Here is a 19,210-nt window from a genome sequence, read left to right as displayed (position 1 = left end):
AAACTAACAAATATCTACTGAGTACATGCAGACAGATTTTTTGAAGGCTTGCAAACTGGAACAAAGTTGCATGCTTTTTCCATAGGAATAGCAAAAAGCATATCCCCTCCTAGTTTCAAGGCCCTGCTCTAAAGCATGGCGAGACTAGAACTTCATTTAACTACACAGTTAAATGATTGTTTTTTTGTTTTGTTTTTTAACATAGGCAAAAATAAATTTTTCTTTTCTTTTGTTCTTAGAAACAGGTGAACTATTTTTATTGAAGTTTTCCACAAAAATATTCAGCTAGATGCATGGAAAAATCTCAGCTAGAACAGTTAAAGTTTGGCAAAGTTATAAGCAACTGAAAACAGGGTCTTGTGGGATGCATCAGGCATCCTTAAGTACAGGCAAAGATTCCAGCTCTGTCTATAATATACATCTAAAGAACAAACTGTAGAATTCTGTGCCACAAAGTGAGGCCAAGAACTTTGCAGTACTCAAAAGGGATTAGAAATGTACACAATGTTACCCCAATATTTGGGGTCTTGCAGATTTTTTAATTTGAGAGGAAAAATTAATGATAGTTATTTGAGACAATCCTGTTTATTTACACAGAACATCCACAACGTCCTATTTCCCCAAATAAAGAATCAAGCAAAAGGAGGCACTTTCTTTGTTCACAGTTCTCAGCCTCTAGCCAGCACTCTGCCCAAAAAGCTCTCTTAGCTTTTTCTCAGGGCCGTTTTACCAGTGCTTTTCTTTCCATCTCTTGGCTTTTTCCGATCCTGCCTGCCTGTCTTTTGGCTGCTTCTCACTGTTAAAAACACCCACCCCCATCCAGCTCGTGTTTGCAATCTATCCCTAGCCAAACCCCTCCACGCACATAGCTCTGCTTCTGACTGGCCTTGCATGTGTCCTTTGTTTAGGGTAGTGACCCATATTGTCTCATACTCATATGCCTTACTCTATAAAGGAGCGTAGTGGCTCTTACATTTTCTCTGAATAAAGGGAGGCTAGCACATCCTCCAACAACTATAATGTCCATGGTTTTATTAGTTAGGTTAAAAAGTTGAGATATAAACCATATGTCTGAGTTAGGAAGAAACTTTCCCTACAGTCAGGTTATTCTATGACTTCTCTACTGGAGGGTTTCTTGCACATTCCTCTAAAGCATCTGGCACTGGAGACTCCTGGAGGCAGGATAATGGACTAGCTATACCTTGGGCTGATTTGGTGTGGCCATTCCTATTTTCCTAACCATGTCCCTTCATCCACTAATTTTAAAGAATTAATCAGAAATGCAATCCAGTTTTACAAGATAATGATTTGAAGTATGTAAACATCAAGGACGGAGAACAGCTGTTCAGAGTAGATTAGGGATCTGTGAGAAATACCTGAAGAAGATATTCCAAATCCTCATACACAATGGGAAACCTGAAAAGCAGTAATGCTGAAAGAAACCAAGATGGGAGCCAATCAGATCTAGGGAACAGCAAATGAGACATTTGTTTGGAAAGTGATACACTGCAAAAAAGGACTAATGCAGTTTTAGACTGCATATACAAAGGCATCATATGTCACAGCTAGAAAGGGATAGTGCTCTCTATATAGATCTGGTGCAACTACACCTGGAATAACATAGGAGTTTTATTAAGAAGTCAAATTGGAATGAATCCCACAAAGAACATGTCTAGAATGCTGAAAGGATTGATTTATGCACATTAAAAAAGAGTTTAATAGGTAATGTTTGGCTAAGCAGCAACTAAATATGGGAATACAAAAGCAAAGATATTTGAAGGGAGGACATCAGTGAGGTACATGGGATTATAACTAACAGCAATATGATTAATAAAATTTAAGCTAAATATGAGGGAAGCTTGCTGACAGATGTACTTGGCTGTGGAACAGTCTTCTCAATGTCAGGGCTTCTAACACACAGAACTTTTAAAACTAGACTGGACAAGCACTAGTATGTATGCACCATAAGGAATAATCCTGTAGGTGCTCTGGGAATTGGACTGGATAATCTAATACCTATTAGGTATATATGATTCATTATTCGACCATTCAGTCCACCTTCTGGAAGCCAATACAGAACTCATCCTTAACTAAAACCAAAATGTTTCAGGAGACAGGAACAGATAGCAGGAGGCCCTTCTGAACCAAACACCTAGTGACAGATATAGGAACCGCAAAACCTCACTTCATCAGACTCACCTGAGGTGTGTAGGGTCCAGGGGTCATAGGGTCAAGACTGTCCAAATCTGCCTCCTCGAGTGCTGCTTCCTTAGCAGTAGAGATGTCTCTTTCAAGCTGAGTCAAATGCTCATCATACTAAAAAAAACAAACCTTGTCAAAGTTGCAAAGAAATAGAAGTTGACTATATAAAGAGATTGCAACAGATTAGACCACATACCTCAGCCAGAGTCTGGCAACAGATGTTGACAATTTCCTGAGCAGTTTTTGTGTACTGACTATCCGGCCCTGCAATGAGAACCACACCTTCTTAAGTTGTCTGACCTCTCCTCGATGCTGGCATCTTGAACAAGCACTTTACAATTTTTTAACAAAGCCCATGAAACAAGGCAAACCTCACAACCTGTCTTCTGATCTTTCTGTGACCAGAAACAACCTACAGCAGGGCTGGGATTCATGCAGAGTTATGACAAAGCCACAGCTCTCTCCAGCTGCTACCTTGAAAACAGAGATTTTGGAGAACATTAAAAAAAAATTCTCTAGCTGTTATGGTTGCAAAGAAAACCTCAAAATGTGAGCCAAATAACTGATGCAGAGAGGTCTACATGAATCCGTGGAGAGCCTGCAACAAAAGCTCTGAGAAGTGTAAGCCACCCCATTAATCTCAGTGCGGTTAAACTCAGATGCCCAGTAATTACAATTGAAAATACAACATTGTTAACTATTTCATGCCTCGTGTAAGAAAGGAAAGGGCAGGAAGTCTCATTTTGGTGCCACAAGTGGGTAAATAGCACATCTCTTTTTTTCCCCCCTCACTTAAGGAGGAGCCAGATTCAAAGGAGACTAGCACATTCCCAGTCATATTCAAGTTCCACTGAGGGGAAACCAAGCTCAAGAAGTGCAGCAGAGCTGAGAAAGAACACGGTCATATTTTGAACTAAATCTGTTGTGAGCAGCTCTCTTGCAGAATGTATTTTGTTGGTATAATTTGGAAGAGCACCACTACTCCGCCCCACATTTTTACTCCTTTCATACCAAGGCAATAATAGAATCAAATGGGAAAGATCTGCTACATCAGTCTACCACTTCAGTACGTCTTCAAGTGCTTTGTCCAGTCCAATTTTAAGATATCATCTAATGGAGCTTCTACTGCTCACTTTCCTTAGAAAGTGATTCCATGGCCCAATACTTCTCAGAAACTTAAAAGAGATATTGGATGCAGAACTTTAAAGAAATACTGTCAACATGAAGTTTGTCAATTTAAAACAAAAAGTTACAACTAATTTCAGATCGTTCACTTGCCTGAGTTGTGATTTTTTTTGTGATCAAGCATTTTAAAGTGTTTGGTCTCGCTCATATGAAAGCCCCACAGAAACTGTGGAAGCTAACGGGGGAACAGTGAGAAGGACATGCACAAAGTCCAGCCAAATGTTTAAAGAAAAGAGAAATCTGTTTCCTCCCCACCCCCAATCTTAGATGTTACTTTCACACTAATAGGTAAAACATTATCCATTAGCAGTGAGATTTTTAAGTTGACAATATCCTTTTAAGAAGTTACACAGGGTGGTGGCCTTGCAGAAGATAGAATATACATGTTTTAGAATAAGAACACTGAGGAAAGCTAGATATGGAAGAAACAGGCAAGTCACAGCAGAGGGAGAGAAGACATGAGGACTGGAGGAGTACTGAAAACCCAGAGAGCCATAGGAAGAATCAATGAGAATGGAAAAAGGAGAATGTCTGAGGTAAAAGGGAAGTGGAAGAGGGTTATTACAAGAGGACAAATGGGGAGATTGGACTATTTGAACATACTGCAAATGCGTTTTCTCATAGCAGAGAATACTTCGGTCTAAAGAATGACTGTTGAAGTAATTATCCCTGAACATGCCACAGCAGCAGCTGAAAGTCTCACTGTTTTAGCAGACTGCTTCCCCTATAATAACTGTAACTCAGGTTAATGGGTTTAACAAAAAAGGGAGCCAAGTTTGTTGCTGGGTAGATGAGAGATGGTGAAGACTGTAGTGTGCTCCCCTCACCAAGGGTGTTGAGCCTTGTGATTGGGTGAACCCTGGGGGATGGAAGGCTGACTAAGCCGATGGGATGGGGGATGAGAGGAAGACACTTGGTGGCACTCCCCAGACTCCCCCTCCCTGAGGAAAGCATGGGTGATCCCCTGACCCCTCCCCCGGCCCAAAGGGAGAGCAAGTCTCCCCAGACTCCCTCCCCCTGCCTAGGGTGCTACCTATATTGCCCTGAAAGGGGTTTGCTGAACTACTCTGGGAAAGAGCAACTCAATGTTGGAAACACCAAGGAGGTTCCCTATACCATGGAGACTTTTTCCACTGTGAGTAACATCTGTTGCTGCTGCAGAGAAGTTGGCCTCCTGGGAGGATTAGTACCTTCATCACTTTGCTGCACTCAACCACCTTCAGGCCTGCAACACCTCATCAAGGTACATGGATACTTCCACATTACAAAGCCCACTAGTGGATAATAAACTGGACTCATGAATCCAGGGAAATCCATCCTTGGGGTTGTTACTTGTAGGTTGTATGATGTTACTGATGCACCCACTCCAAATCCATCTTCCCCTTCCCTTTATACGCTTCCTCTACATTTCCCCTTGTAAATAAAGTGTACATTGATTGTTGGTTCATCTATTATGTGTGTGTCAGAAGAGTATATGTAGGAGGTATCAGGCTAGTGACAGGGATAAATACTGGGTCAGGGATAGTTGAAACAACATAGGGAGGTAAGGTGGGTTCCTGACTCCCTTAAACAGTCAGGTGGAGGCACTACCAATTAATAGCTAAGAACCCGGGCTGCTGTATCCCACTGAGGCCAAAGCAGAGGGTAAGGGCTCCTGCTGATGATTAGCTGCCCTTAGGGGTACACAACCTAAAAAAACCCCTTACAGCACCAATGTGCACTACAGAGATATGATTTCTAAAGTGAACTAATGTGTTCCATGTTAATTGCTCCACGTAGACCTTGCTAGTGTGCACTAAATGATCCATAGTGCACTTTAATATAGTGACAGGTTTCAGAGTAGCAGCCGTGTTAGTCTGTATTCGCAAAAAGAAAAGGAGTACTTGTGGCACCTTAGAGACTAACAAATTTATTAGAGCATAAGCTTTCGTGAGCTACAGCTCACTAAATGCATCCGATGAAGTGAGCTGTAGCTCACGAAAGCTTATGCTCTAATAAATTTGTTAGTCTCTAAGGTGCCACAAGTACTCCTTTTCTTTTTAATATAGTGCTGTTTGAAACAGACATTTGTGGTAAATTCAGAGCATCTGTCCTCATACACAGAATGTCTGAAGACTGGCTGTTTGGAAGTAGCAAGCAGTTTAACCAAGAAAGAGGAAGAATAGGAGACGTTTAGGTGAGAACAGCAGCCTGTAGGACCCAGCTACAAAATGCAACATCTGAAGAAGATGCTACATCAACCTTGCAGTGTTTGGTGAAGATGTATGCAGATTGCCAAGTACCTACTCTGCAGATCTCCTCAGAGAACACTATTGTTTTCTGGCCTATGAGACAGAGACAGATCTTTCTGAATGAGTTTAAGACTGGAAAACCTCTTTTTTCTAAGCTTCTAGGATAGTAAATCTTACCCAGCTAGAAATGGTCATCTTGGAGGCTTGAGGCCCTTGTTTTACAAGCAGAGATAATAAACCTGCATAGAATCCAAGCAGAATTTGATAGATGGTAGCATATGGCTTTCTGAAGAGCTAATCTCTTGAGGATGGAGTTGTTTAGGACAAGCAAAGGCAGAGTGATGCCCTGGCTGAGAATCATAGAAACGTAGGTCTGGAAAGTACCTTCCGAGATCATCTAATCCAGCACCCTGTACTGAGTCAGGACCAAGTATACCTGTCCTAGACCAGCCCTGACAGATGTTTGTTTTTAAAAGATGTTTTAGAAGCCTTTTTTCTAGGGAGAGAGCCCAAGGAGGGTTAGTGGCAAGGAGGTGGATGAGGAAGTTGGCTGGGCAGTGGAATCAAGGAAATGGATTCCCTCCCAGCATAAATGTCAACCATCCATTTTGAAAGACGATGGTATACGTGCCAAAGCAATTCAATTACTGTGTGTTGCATTGCCACATGGCAAGTGGCTAAAAAGTTCAATTCTCGAGCGACAGTCCTTGCCAAAGATAATGCAAGCATAAGGTGCAGAGCCAGAAGATGAAGCTGGTGCACTACTAGCACTTGAGGCCTGGTGCACTTTTCCTCTTCGCTTTCCTCGCTCTTCAACATCTGACTCCCTGGTGCAGCGCAGCCCTCCATTGTAGCCTGTTGCTAGCTGCATCCTCCCAGCTTTTGGGGTCAATGTTGAAAGTTTTCAAGTCCATCTTGCAAACATCTTTGAACCTGAACCTAGGTCAGCCCAGTGGCCTTGGAGCATCTACAAGTTCTCCATACAGGTCACCCTTTGGAATACATCCATCCTCCACCCAGTGCAGATGACCAAGCCAGCAGAGAAGTCTGTGTTTGAGAATAATGATTAGATTTGGTAATTTTACTTTTTCAAGCACTTCGCTGTATTCTACATATCAAGTGGGAAACCAAAGTTCCTAACACCGAAGACAGCGGTGTGGAAGGTGTTTAGCCTTCTCTCATGCCTGCTGCAGGTGGTCCATGTCTACCCACCATACACCAGTATGCTCAAAACACATATTTGGTAGACCGGTATCTTGGTGTTCATTGTCAATTTCCTGCTATCACACACATACTTGGTTAGTTGGCTAATTGTGGTGGACGCCTTTCCAATGCGAGAAATAAGCTCATCACCCAGAGATCATAGAATCATAGAATATCAGGGTTGGAAGGGACCCCAGAAGGTCATCTAGTCCAACCCCCTGCTCAAAGCAGGACCAAGTCCCAGTTAAATCATCCCAGCCAGGGCTTTGTCAAGCCTGACCTTAAAAACCTCTAAGGAAGGAGATTCTACCACCTCCCTAGGTAACGCATTCCAGTGTTTCATCAGATAAATTATCTGATACTATTGATCCTATATAGCAGAACCTTTCCCAACTTTTAGTGTGATGCTAGCTGTTAAAACTTCTGGTGCAGTCAACACACCTTGTGTCATAATCTTTGTCTTCTTTAGACTGATGATTTGTCCAAATTCATCACAAGCTATTGCAAAACTACTGCAAAACTGCTGGAGCCCCTCTTCACTGTGTGGGACAAGTACGGTGTGATTGTCAAAAGGAAGCTCTCTTATCAGCAGGTATTGGAGTTTGCTCTTTGCTTTTAGACATGCAATGTTGAAAAGTTTTCCATCTGATCTGGAATAGAGATGTACACCTTCAGTGCTAGAGTAGAAAGCATGAAGCAGCAGCACATGGAAGAACATACAAAAGAGCATTGGTGCCAAAACACATCCTTGTTTGACACCAATGTCAATTTCAAAGCTGTCAGATTGATCATCATACAGTAGCCTTTGTGCTATCACAGATGGATTGAATCAGACTGAGGAGGATTGGAGAGCAATCAGTTCTCTCTAGCAATTGGAAAAGTCCCTTTCTGCTGACCAGAAGCCTGTGTAAGATCTGTGAAGGACATGTAAAGAAGTTTTTCTTGCTCTTGGCACTTTCCTTGCAGTTGCTTTCGTGCAAAAAAAACAGAGAAACAGAGAACTGGGTTATCACAGGGGTTTCTTTAACTCTCTACTCCTGAAGAAATGTGTGTGTGTGTCTGTATCGTTACAGACATACTTGCTGACAGGTATTTTGAAATAAATTACCAAAATAATTGAAACTGGCATAATTTAGTGTTATTTTGACAAAAAAATTGCAGCATTTTAGAATATTGTGTGCAGAATTTTTAATTTTTTGGTGCAGAATGCCCCCAGGAGTAGCTCTTGGTCAAACTAAGGTTAGCACAAACTTCAGGAGAGGATTTCATATTGTAGTGAACATATGCTGTGCATTTTGCTTCAATAACTGGAAGTATTTCTTCAGAATATTCTGCAAACCAGTGCTTAGGTCAATAGATGATCTACTGGCATGGAAGCCACACTTACTCTCTGAATATACACATTCAGCATGAACCTGCAGTCCTTCAAGAATGACCTGTGCAAATGCCTTGCCAATGACATGGAGGAGAAAGAGTCCTCTGTAGTTTTTGCAATTGCTCCAATCTCCTTTGTTTTATATAACTTTATGCGTTGGCATCTTTCATGTCTTGTGTTACCCCCTCCTTCCCTCTAGCAGGCAAGCAAAACATTGTGCAAATGTTTAAGCACCCTCTGTCCTCGTTATTTCAATACTTCAGCTGGAATTCCATCTTTTCCTGCAGCCTTTACTGATGTGAGGGAGGCAGTTGCTGTTTCAAGCTCATTTACAGATGGTTCTATATCACGCTCTGATAGTCTGGAGCTTGGGGATCACATTTAGAGCTGCTTGAGAAACAGTGGATTCTGTGAATAGAGTCTGAGATAGTATTGCTTCTGTCAATGATGATGTTTTCATTAGAGTGAGGCAACCTTGGCTGAAGGACCAGCTGCTTTCTTAATTCCATCTACCTTCCTCTTAGAACTCCTTTTGCAAAGGACGTTGGTATCTTTTTGCACAGAAAAGCCAGTACGATTGAACACATTGCCTTGCTGTTCATTGCAATGTGCTCTTTACTCCTGGGCGAATTCTGTACCACTGCACAATTTTGCAGAAATTAATGTTGTGCACACAATTTCCTTTCCCGCACAGAAATGGGCTGCAGTGCTTCTAGCCACGGCTAGTGGTGGCTGGACCTGGCCGAGCCCAGCTTGCGCATAGAAGACATTGCTAGAGGGAGCAGGAGGGAGCTAGAGGGTTCCTGGCGGCTCCAGTTCCCAGCACACCCTGAGGGAAGGAGAGGGTGATGCACAGGAAACTGTGCAACCCTGGGACTGAGCATCAGGCTGTTTATGGATCCCTGGGCTCTGGGGGGAGGGGAGGGGAGGAGTCTGGGTAAGAGGGCCATCCACAGCTGGCTCTAGCAGGGAATGGGGTGCAGGTATCTGGGCTGGGGGGGCCCCATGGCTGGGCTCTTGGAGGGAGGAGTTCTGAGTGTCTGGCCCCAGAGCTGGGCTCTGGGGAGTAGGGAAGGGGGCAGAGAAACAGGAACTGGGTTGTCACAGGGGTTTCTTTTCTATGGGCTCCTGCCTCATACTGGGAATGAGGGGCGATCAACAGGTTATCTCAAGTGCTTATATACAAATGCACAAAGCCTTGGAAACAAGCAGGGAGAACTGGAGGTCCTGGTGATGTCAAGGAATTATGACGTGATTGGAATAACAGAGACTTGGTGGGATAACTCACATGACTGGAGTACAGTCATGGATGGTTATAAACTGTTCAGGAAGGACAGGCAGGGCAGAAAAGGTGGGGGAGTAGCACTGTATGTAAGGGAGCAGTATGACTGCTCAGAGCTCCGGTACGAAACTGTGGAAAAACCTGAGTGTCTCTGGATTAAGTTTAGAAGTGTGTGCAACAAGAGTGATGTCATGGTGGGAGTCTGCTATAGACCACCGGACCAGGGGGATGAGGTGGATGAGGCTTTCTTCCGGCAACTCACGGAAGCTACTAGATCGCATGCCCTGATTCTCATGGGTGACTTTAATTTTCCTGATATCTGCTGGGAGAGCAATACAGCGGTGCATAGACAATCCAGGAAGTTTTTGGAAAGCGTAGGGGACAATTTCCTGGTGCAAGTGCTAGGGGAGCCAACTAGGGGGAGCGCTTTTCTTGACCTGCTGCTCACAAACCGGGTAGAATTAGTGGGGGAAGCAAAAGTGGATGGGAATCTGGGAGGCAGTGACCATGAGTTGGTTGAGTTCAGGATCCTGACGCAGGGAAGAAAGGTAAGCAGCAGGATACGGACCCTGGACTTCAGGAAAGCAGACTTTGACTCCCTCAGGGAACAGATGGCCAGGATCCCCTGGGGGACTAACATGAAAGGGAAGGGAGTCCAGGAGAGCTGGCTGTATTTCAAGGAATCCCTGTTGAGGTTACAGGGACAAACCATCCCGATGAGTCGAAAGAATAGTAAATATGGCAGGCGACCAGCTTGGCTTAATGGTGAAATCTTAGCGGATCTTAAACATAAAAAAGAAGCTTACAAGAAGTGGAAGGTTGGACATATGACCAGGGAAGAGTATAAAAATATTGCTCGGGCATGTAGGAAAGATATCAGGAGGGCCAAATCGCACCTGGAGCTGCAGCTAGCAAGAGATGTCAAGAGTAACAAGAAGGGTTTCTTCAGGTATGTTGGCAACAAGAAGAAAGCCAAGGAAAGTGTGGGCCCCTTACTGAATGAGGGAGGCAAGCTAGTGACAGAGGATGTGGAAAAAGCTAATGTACTCAATGCTTTTTTTGCTTCTGTTTTCACTAACAAGGTCAGCTCCCAGACTGCTGTGCTGGGCAACACAAAATGGGGAAGAGATGGCCAGCCCTCTGTAGAGATAGAGGTGGTTAGGGACTATTTAGAAAAGCTGGACGTGCACAAGTCCATGGGGCCGGACGAATTGCATCCGAGAGTGCTGAAGGAATTGGCGGCTGTGATTGCAGAGCCCTTGGCCATTATCTTTGAAAACTCGTGGCGAACGGGGGAAGTCCCGGATGACTGGAAAAAGGCTAATGTAGTGCCCATCTTTAAAAAAGGGAAGAAGGAGGATCCTGGGAACTACAGGCCGGTCAGCCTCACCTCAGTCCCTGGAAAAATCATGGAGCAGGTCCTCAAAGAATCAATCCTGAAGCACTTAGAGGAGAGGAAAGTGATCAGGAACAGTCAGCATGGATTCACCAAGGGAAGGTCATGCCTGACTAATCTAATCGCCTTTTATGATGAGATTACTGGTTCTGTGGATGAAGGGAAAGCAGTGGATGTATTGTTTCTTGACTTTAGCAAAGCTTTTGACACGGTCTCCCACAGCATTCTTGTCAGCAAGTTAAGGAAGTATGGGCTGGATGAATGCACTATAAGGTGGGTAGAAAGCTGGCTAGATTGTCGGGCTCAACGGGTAGTGATCAATGGCTCCATGTCTAGTTGGCAGCCGGTGTCAAGTGGAGTGCCCCAGGGGTCGGTCCTGGGGCCCGTTTTGTTCAATATCTTCATAAATGATCTGGAGGATGGTGTGGATTGCACTCTCAGCAAATTTGCGGATGATACTAAACTGGGAGGAGTGGTAGATACGCTGGAGGGGAGGGATAGGATACAGAAGGACCTAGACAAATTGGAGGATTGGGCCAAAAGAAATCTAATGAGGTTCAATAAGGATAAGTGCAGGGTCCTGCACTTAGGATGGAAGAATCCAATGCACCGCTACAGACTAGGGACCGAATGGCTCGGCAGCAGTTCTGCGGAAAAGGACCTAGGGGTGACAGTGGACGAGAAGCTGGATATGAGTCAGCAGTGTGCCCTTGTTGCCAAGAAGGCCAATGGCATTTTGGGATGTATAAGTAGGGGCATAGCGAGCAGATCGAGGGACGTGATCGTTCCCCTCTATTCGACACTGGTGAGGCCTCATCTGGAGTACTGTGTCCAGTTTTGGGCCCCACACTACAGGAAGGATGTGGATAAATTGGAAAGAGTACAACGAAGGGCAACGAAAATGATTAGGGGTCTAGAGCACATGACTTATGAGGAGAGGCTGAGGGAGCTGGGATTGTTTAGTCTGCAGAAGAGAAGAATGAGGGGGGATTTGATAGCTGCTTTCAACTACCTGAAAGGGGGTTTCAAAGAGGATGGCTCTAGACTGTTCTCAATGGTAGCAGATGACAGAACGAGGAGTAATGGTCTCAAGTTGCAATGGGGGAGGTTTAGATTGGATATTAGGAAAAACTTTTTCACTAAGAGGGTGGTGAAACACTGGAATGCGTTACCTAGGGAGGTGGTAGAATCTCCTTCCTTAGAGGTTTTTAAGGTCAGGCTTGACAAAGCCCTGGCTGGGATGATTTAACTGGGACTTGGTCCTGCTTTGAGCAGGGGGTTGGACTAGATGACCTTCTGGGGTCCCTTCCAACCCTGATATTCTATGATTCTATGAATTTGTGTGTGTGTCTGTATTGTTACAGACATACTTGCTGACAGGTATTTTGAAATAAATTACCAAAATAATTGAAACTGGCATAATTTAGTATTATTTTGACAAAAAAAATTGCAGTATTTTAGAATATTGTATGCAGAATTTTTAATTTTTTTGGTGCAGAATGCCCCCAGGAGTAGCTCTTGGTCAAACAAAGGTTAGCACAAACTTCAGGAGAGGATTTCATGTTGTAGTGAACATATGCTGTGCATTTTGCTTCAATAACTGGAAGTATTTCTTCAGAATATTCTGCAAACCAGTGCTTATCCTGTACAGTCCTTTTACTAAACGCTAAGGCTACAGCTATATGGATATTCATTCTGAGTGTGTTCCATGGTGCAGCAGCTCTCAGGGAGATTCAATCAGTGACATAGCTTGCTTCCCTGAGATTCATAGAAAACTGAAGACCTTCCTTGGCTTTTTGTGTAGTTGATGTTAATGCATGGGCAACAGCTTTGTCTAGTAAAATGACATTTCTGTAGTGAAAGTTACATTTTGCAGCAAACAAATGCAGTCTACACTCTGAAAACTGAATATGGTGAACATCCATGTCTTCTAAGTAGGTGTTGGTAATGCAGAGTCCTCGGTAGGTGTAGAGCTCCAGTACTCTTTGCCCATCGTCTTTAATTTTTCCCTCTCCATGCTGGCCAATGCATAGGAGCCACATCCCATGATCTGAGAAGATTCTAGCTTGAAGTCTCCCAGGAAATAGTGTTGCTGCCCAATGGTAGTTTACAGATGATGCTATCAAGTTGCTGACAGAACAAATCCTTCTCTTTAGAGATGACGAAAAGCATTGGGGCATATGTACTGATAATGTTGGCAAAGCCACCTATGGTAGATATTCTTAGTGATGTGATACATTCTAATGTTGCAATGGGACATTTGACCATGTGTGCTAATGAGTTTTTGACTGAAAAACCTATCCTATGTTCACGGTTGTATCATTCACTTTTTCCATGCCAGAAAAAGGTGTATTGTACCTCACATAGAGAGTCTATGTCAGCTACTCTGATTTCAGAGAGAGCAGCTACAATGATGTCAAGCTTCTCTGTCAATGAGGGTGGACTTTCTAGGATCACTGACCTCCTCTTGATAATTTGACATATCAATGCACATTGTCCTCACATTCCAACAAGCAAGTTTGAAGAGGGCAACCAATGTACTCAAACAAGTTTGTACGTCTAGGCAGAAAACAAAAAGAGGCAGAGACGTGCCTTAGGACCAAAGCCCTCCTCCTCTTGGCAGTACTGACTAGGCTCAAATGCTTGGAAATTAAGATGTTTGAAGCCAGCACAGCTGCAGGAGATGCTGGAGGGCAGAGCTTAGTTGCAGTGTCAACCACCCGATGTTTTCTCCTCTAGCCTTTGTTCATCCAAGAACTAGCTGCAAGGCAGCAGTGCCAGGCTGAGTTACCACTTTGTGGATATTATTTTTTATTCCAATGGGTAGCAGACCTACCCCCAAACCACTCCAAGCATAATTCCCACGATAGCTGTAATGAGCAGGCCAGGAGCTGTAATGCAATTGTGCAAGCAGCTTCTCATTCAGAAACAAGAGCGTCTCTGGCTGGACTAAACCTCTGAGGAGCAGACTGAGGCAGCAGTCAGTAGTCACCAGGCTTACGTGCAGTCTGTCTGGAATCAGATTGACAGGAACAGAGTGTAGGACAGAGGATTTGATGCCTGTCAGCCATGAACCAATCACATCCCACATTCTAGCAGTGCAGTCTGCTGCTCTAGCCATAGCTAAGGTTGCCAACCCTCCCAGTTTCGCCAGGAGTCTCCCAGAATCAGGCTCCATCTCCCAGAGGCTACTGAAGCCAAACTGGGAGATTTTAGACCACTAAAAGTCCGGCAGAGCAGCTGGGTTAAGGCAGGCTCCCTGCCTGCCCTGGCTCTGTGCTGCTCCCAGAAACAGCCAGCATGACCCTGCGGCCCCCGGGGGGGGAGGGGAGGCAGAGGGTCTCGCACGCTGCCCAGCCCCGTGTGCCAACTCCGTAGCTCCCATTGGCCAGAGATGTGCCGGCCGCTTCCGGGAGCAGCGTGGGGCCAAGGCAGGCAGGGAGCCTACCTTAGCCCCACTGTGCCACTGACCGGGAGCCGCCCAAGGAAAGTGCCACCCGGCCAGAGCTCATACCCCTCACCTTACCACACCCTCACCCCTTGCCCCAGCCCTGAGCCCTCTCCACACCCAAACTCCCTCCCAGAGCTTGCACCCCAACCCCCTACCCCAGCCCCGCCCGCACCGAACTCCCTCCCAGATCTTGCACCCTGCACCCCAACCCCTTACCCCAACCCGGTGAAAGTGAGTGAGGATGGGGAAGAGCGAGCGACGGAGGGAAGGGGGATGGAGTGAGCGGGATAGGGACTCAGAGAAGGGGCAGGGCAGGGGGCGGGGCAAGGATGTTTGGATTTGTGTGGTTAGACAGTTGGCAACCCTAGCCATAGCTAGTGCACTACAGAAATCACTAGACGCTGCCCCACACCGTCCTGTGACCCACTGACTCTGCCACAATGAAGCCAGCAGATCATGAGTGAGTCATCTTCAGTCAATCCCTCCGGCTAAGGTAGGCAAAGACCAGTGATGAGGCATGGACAACCCCCCGACACCAGCTGTATAGAGTGTACCCCATTTGGCTGTACAGATCAGGAGATGATCACAGTCACAATCCAGGCCCAATGTACTGGAGGGGAGGAGGGAAGGAGAGGAGCAGAGGAATAACTGCCTCTAGCACCCAAAGGTTCATGGCCCAACCGTACCCCCAATACCAGAGCTGCTGAAAGAAGGTGCTTGCTCTATCTACTGAAGCAGCAGACTGGGGATGTGACCTAGTTCTAAGTCTTACACAGGGGAAGCAGTCTAAGGCCAAAACAGAGTTTCAGCTACTTCTGTGGCCTGTGTGGGCATGGTTAAACCAGCAGTCAATCTCCAGTCCAAAGGATTTTACTGTGCATGAGAAGTTCCTGTTGTAAGGCCAGTGATGGGAGTCAGAGATCAGCACTAAACAAGTCTATGAGCCAATTGATTTGTGCACTAAAGAACACAGCTGCAGTAAAGGGGCTTGAGGTGGAGTTGCAAATGGATTTCAGTAGGTGGAATGTTAGAAGAAAGGCAGGCAGGGTTTGGAGGAAATGAGTCAGGATGCTTGCCAGTGAGGGAGACAGTGTGTTCTGATCACTCAAAGGAGTCCAAGATGGAGGTGCTGATCCTTCTGTAAAGAGGAGGAGGAGGAAAGGGTGGGGATTTGTTGCAGAGTTTTGTAAATTTTGCTCTTTTTGAAACCATCCTTGACAGATGGCATTGTGCATGCTCTGTCAAACATTCCAACCCCTCCAACACCAATCTCAGGTGGTTATAAAGAGTACAGTTTGTTTGACATGAAGTGACTTAGGTTTACAGAACTACAACTGAATTCTTTTAAATTTAAATAAAAGAATAGACTTCTGAAATTTAACCATAATCCCACGGCATGCAGAAAGATTATTAGGTGCTAATTAACGTAACTAGGTTTGGGGCACTGTCTGTTTTAAAGTATTGCAAGGGTTTTGGAGTGGTCAGATATGGTTTCTGGACAGGGTAATGACCGGGGCTGATATTGGAATTACTTACCATTGTACTTAATGCTGTTGGCAAGGATCAGTTTAACATCATCCAGGAAGGTCTCCCTGTTCTGATACTTGTGTTTGGAGATATTCTGGAAGAAATTACTCAGTGATAAGAACAGCCATACTGGGGTGGACCAAAGGTCCATCTAGCCCAATATCCTGTCTTCTGACAGCGGCCAATGCCAGGTACTTCAGAGGGAATGAACAGAACAGGTAATCATCAAGTGATCCATCCCCTGTTGTCCATTCCCAGGCTAGGGACACTCCAGAGCATGGTTTTGTATCCCTGATCATTCTGGCTAATTGCCACTGACAGATCTATCCTCCATGAATTTATCTAGTTCTTTTATGAACCCTGTTAAAGTTTTAGCCTTCACAAAATCCTTTGGCAAAGAGTTCCACAGATTGACTGAGTTGTTTGAAGAAATACATGAGTAACAGAGTTAAACACTTTCCTAAATGGCTGCATGATTTAAATTACATACCTTGCGGATGGTCTCTAGGTCCATTGGATTGATGATCACTTTGTAATAATCTGGAACAAACTTTTTATTAACTGGATGATGAAATGGCCAAGACTGCAGAAAATAAAAACACAGACAGACACAATTGGGAACAATTCCTTTTAGAAATGATTATTGAATCTTGAGGCCGAGAGAGAGAGAGAGAGAGAGAGAGAGAGTTTAACAAAATAATCTTCCAAAGCAGTTAGCTCTTAGATACAGATTCTATATGGACCAGAAATGTTTATCACAGTGATTCCTGCATTCAACTGTACAGCCTGAGCAAGAATCAGAGATAAACTAAAAGAGCTACAAAGCAAGTTAGTTTTCTATGTCCTTCAACAGCTAACAGTAAGAACCTGTACTATACAAAGCAGCTCTTACCCAGTGGGCTTTACTATTTAGTATCATTGTTATTTTCCAAGTAGCAGCTAGAATCACTATCAAGAACATTAATTCCTTGAAAAGTCAATGCAGGAAAAACATCTAAATTCTGCATCCACAGGAAACTATCAGCAGGAGCCAAACATCTAAAGCCTGAGATTTCTGTGGAGGAAAAGGAAAATTCAAAACCCGAACTCCAGCCAACTTTTCCTTTCTGAAGCCTAATAAAAAAGCATCCAAATGGAAGAGTCTGTCAAAGTTTTACAGGGACAGACACCAGGGCAACTTATTCATATACACACAGCAAATCAGAGGCGCACTAGACAGGACAATCTCTTAACACTACCCTATCCCTACATGTCACACTATAAATAAGGCTACGATTTGTCATGGAGGTCACGGACTCCATGACTTTACCGGACCTCTGTGACTTCTAGGGCTTCAGGAGGCGGCGGCGGCAGCTGCGGAACTGTGCGCCCGTGCCCTGCAACTAACTAGGGCTGGCTGGAACCAGGACCCTACAGGCCCAGCCCCATGCGCCCCAGCCCCGCAGTATCCTGGGATTGGCAGGGGCCACACGCCCCAACCCCACAGTGTCCCAGGTTTGGCGGGAGCCGTGTGCCCCAGCCCTGCAGTTTTCGCTGGAGGCTGCAGCTAGGGCAGCACACACCCCCTTGCGGCTTCCCAGGGCCATACGTGCCCCCCCACACTGTGGGTGGGGCTTGGCGGGGGCTGCAGTCAGGGCCACGCACCCTTGTCCCGCAGCTGTGGCCAATTCTGGAGCAGGGCCTGCGCATCCCCTATGGCTGTGCCCCCCACTGCGGCTGCTGGAGCAGGGCCTGTGGCCCTTGCCATGGCGGGGGGCTCAGCCTCTCAGTCGTCCCCCACATGGGACTCCGTTCCTCCCCCCATACCTAGCCCTGCCCCCCTAGTGTATTTTTAGTAAAGTAACCGACAGGTCATGGCTTCTGTGAATTTTTGTGCATTACCCGTGACCTGTTTGTGACTTTTACTAAAAATAACCAAGATAAAATCTTAGCCTTAACTATAAATCACTAAGTCCTGGTCTACACATAAAGTTGTACCAATTTAACTGAAGGAATGATTTTATACTGATTTTGTTAAACTGGTGCAACTTTGTGTGGGGACTCGTATCACTTTAAATCTGGCTTGTAGCTGTTTAACTTGCACCTGTAAATTTATCGATGCAAGATAAACGAATATAAGCCAGATTTACGATAGCCCACACAAAACTAAATTGGTTTAGTTAAACTAGTGCAACATTTGCATCCAGATATGCCCTCATCAGCATCTTGTATGAGGCATTTGTGGAGTCCAGGGGTCTGACAGAATTTTCTTGCTCGACTTGGTTAAGCTTAAGGCTGCAAGAACAGTGGTGAAAAAATGCCAGAGAGCTGGCGTGATACAATGTGCTGTGCAATGCACTGAGAACACGGTAAACTGGACTGCATTTGTAAATGACTTCTCTGTTTCAGCTACCCCTTCTGTAAATGAAGATAATAATGCTGATTTAATTTTTAAAAAATTTCCAGAATGCTCCATTAGAAACTTTACTTACAGATTTACTACACACACTTTAGCATAAGGACTTGCCTAAATGAAGTTAGTGTGTGGCAGGCTAGTGTGGGTTAAATGTATGTCCCTGCTTGCTGTGAACTAAGTGCCCATGCAGACTCTGCTGCCATCACTAAAAGTTCACTAGGGCACTACAATCTATCTTGTTATGAATGGGAGTAGATTAAAGCGCAGTAAGGAACTTTTAGCGCATGGCTGCAGAGTCAACACAGTGTGGGCACACTAGTACACTCTAACATCCAACATACAGAGACATCGTTCCTTTGGGGAGGAATGCAGCTTAGGGAAAAATATATGCAAATTCACCGCCTGGTTCAAATTAAACAGAGTCCACCTTGGATACTAACTTCAGGAATGGCCAGAGCATAACCTGGTCCCTGGAGAACTGTGTGTAAGGAGGCCCAGAAATCAGGACTTGCAACTCACATACCCTCCTGGCAGAGGTAATGGCTATCAAGAATCCAGTTTTCTGAAACAGGATGGGCAGTGGACAGGAAGAAAGGGACTCGAATGGAGGCCCCATTAGAGCTTCTTAAAGCCATGTTCAGGTCCCACAAGCAGACCAGCTCTTGGACCGGAGAATTCAGAAGAAGTCCTTTCAGAAATTTCTTCACCATGTCGTTGGAGAAACCCGATTTCCCTTGGATAGTTGGATGAAACACCGATATTGCTGCCAAGTGCACTTTCAGAGAACAGACTCCTAAGCCCAATTCCTGAAGGTGTAGCAGATACTCCAAGATATCCTGGATGGAAGTCTCCATCGGATGGGTCCCACAGGCCAAGGACCACACAGAAAACTTCTTCCACTTCGCCAAGTAGACCATTTTAGTGGAAGGCTTCTTGCTGTTAAGTAGGACCTACTGGACAGCC

At 45.0% G+C, this 19,210-nt stretch overlaps 1 protein-coding gene across 5 annotated transcripts in view; it reads right to left on the bottom strand.

Annotated features, from left to right (window-relative positions):
• The window catches only part of TAF1 (TATA-box binding protein associated factor 1), a 150,468-nt gene that overhangs the window by 13,266 nt on the left and 117,992 nt on the right, over positions 1 to 19,210 (bottom strand). For 4 of the 5 annotated variants that reach the window (XM_038416405.2, XM_038416408.2, XM_038416406.2 and 1 more), the window contains 4 exons: positions 16,343 to 16,435; positions 15,862 to 15,946; positions 2,399 to 2,466; positions 2,200 to 2,316 (listed from right to left, as the gene is read on the bottom strand). In XM_038416405.2, the coding sequence (XP_038272333.1) occupies positions 2,200 to 2,316; positions 2,399 to 2,466; positions 15,862 to 15,946; positions 16,343 to 16,435 (363 nt within the window). The remainder of the gene's footprint in view (positions 1 to 2,199; positions 2,317 to 2,398; positions 2,467 to 15,861; positions 15,947 to 16,342; positions 16,436 to 19,210) is intronic. The other variant, XM_043491527.1, reaches the window with a different exon arrangement.

The sequence above is a fragment of the Dermochelys coriacea genome, chromosome 9 (assembly GCF_009764565.3).
Source record: "Dermochelys coriacea isolate rDerCor1 chromosome 9, rDerCor1.pri.v4, whole genome shotgun sequence".
NCBI lineage: Eukaryota > Metazoa > Chordata > Testudines > Dermochelyidae > Dermochelys > Dermochelys coriacea.
Note: the sequence above shows the minus strand (reverse complement) of the source record. Positions and strands in the feature narration are given on the sequence as shown.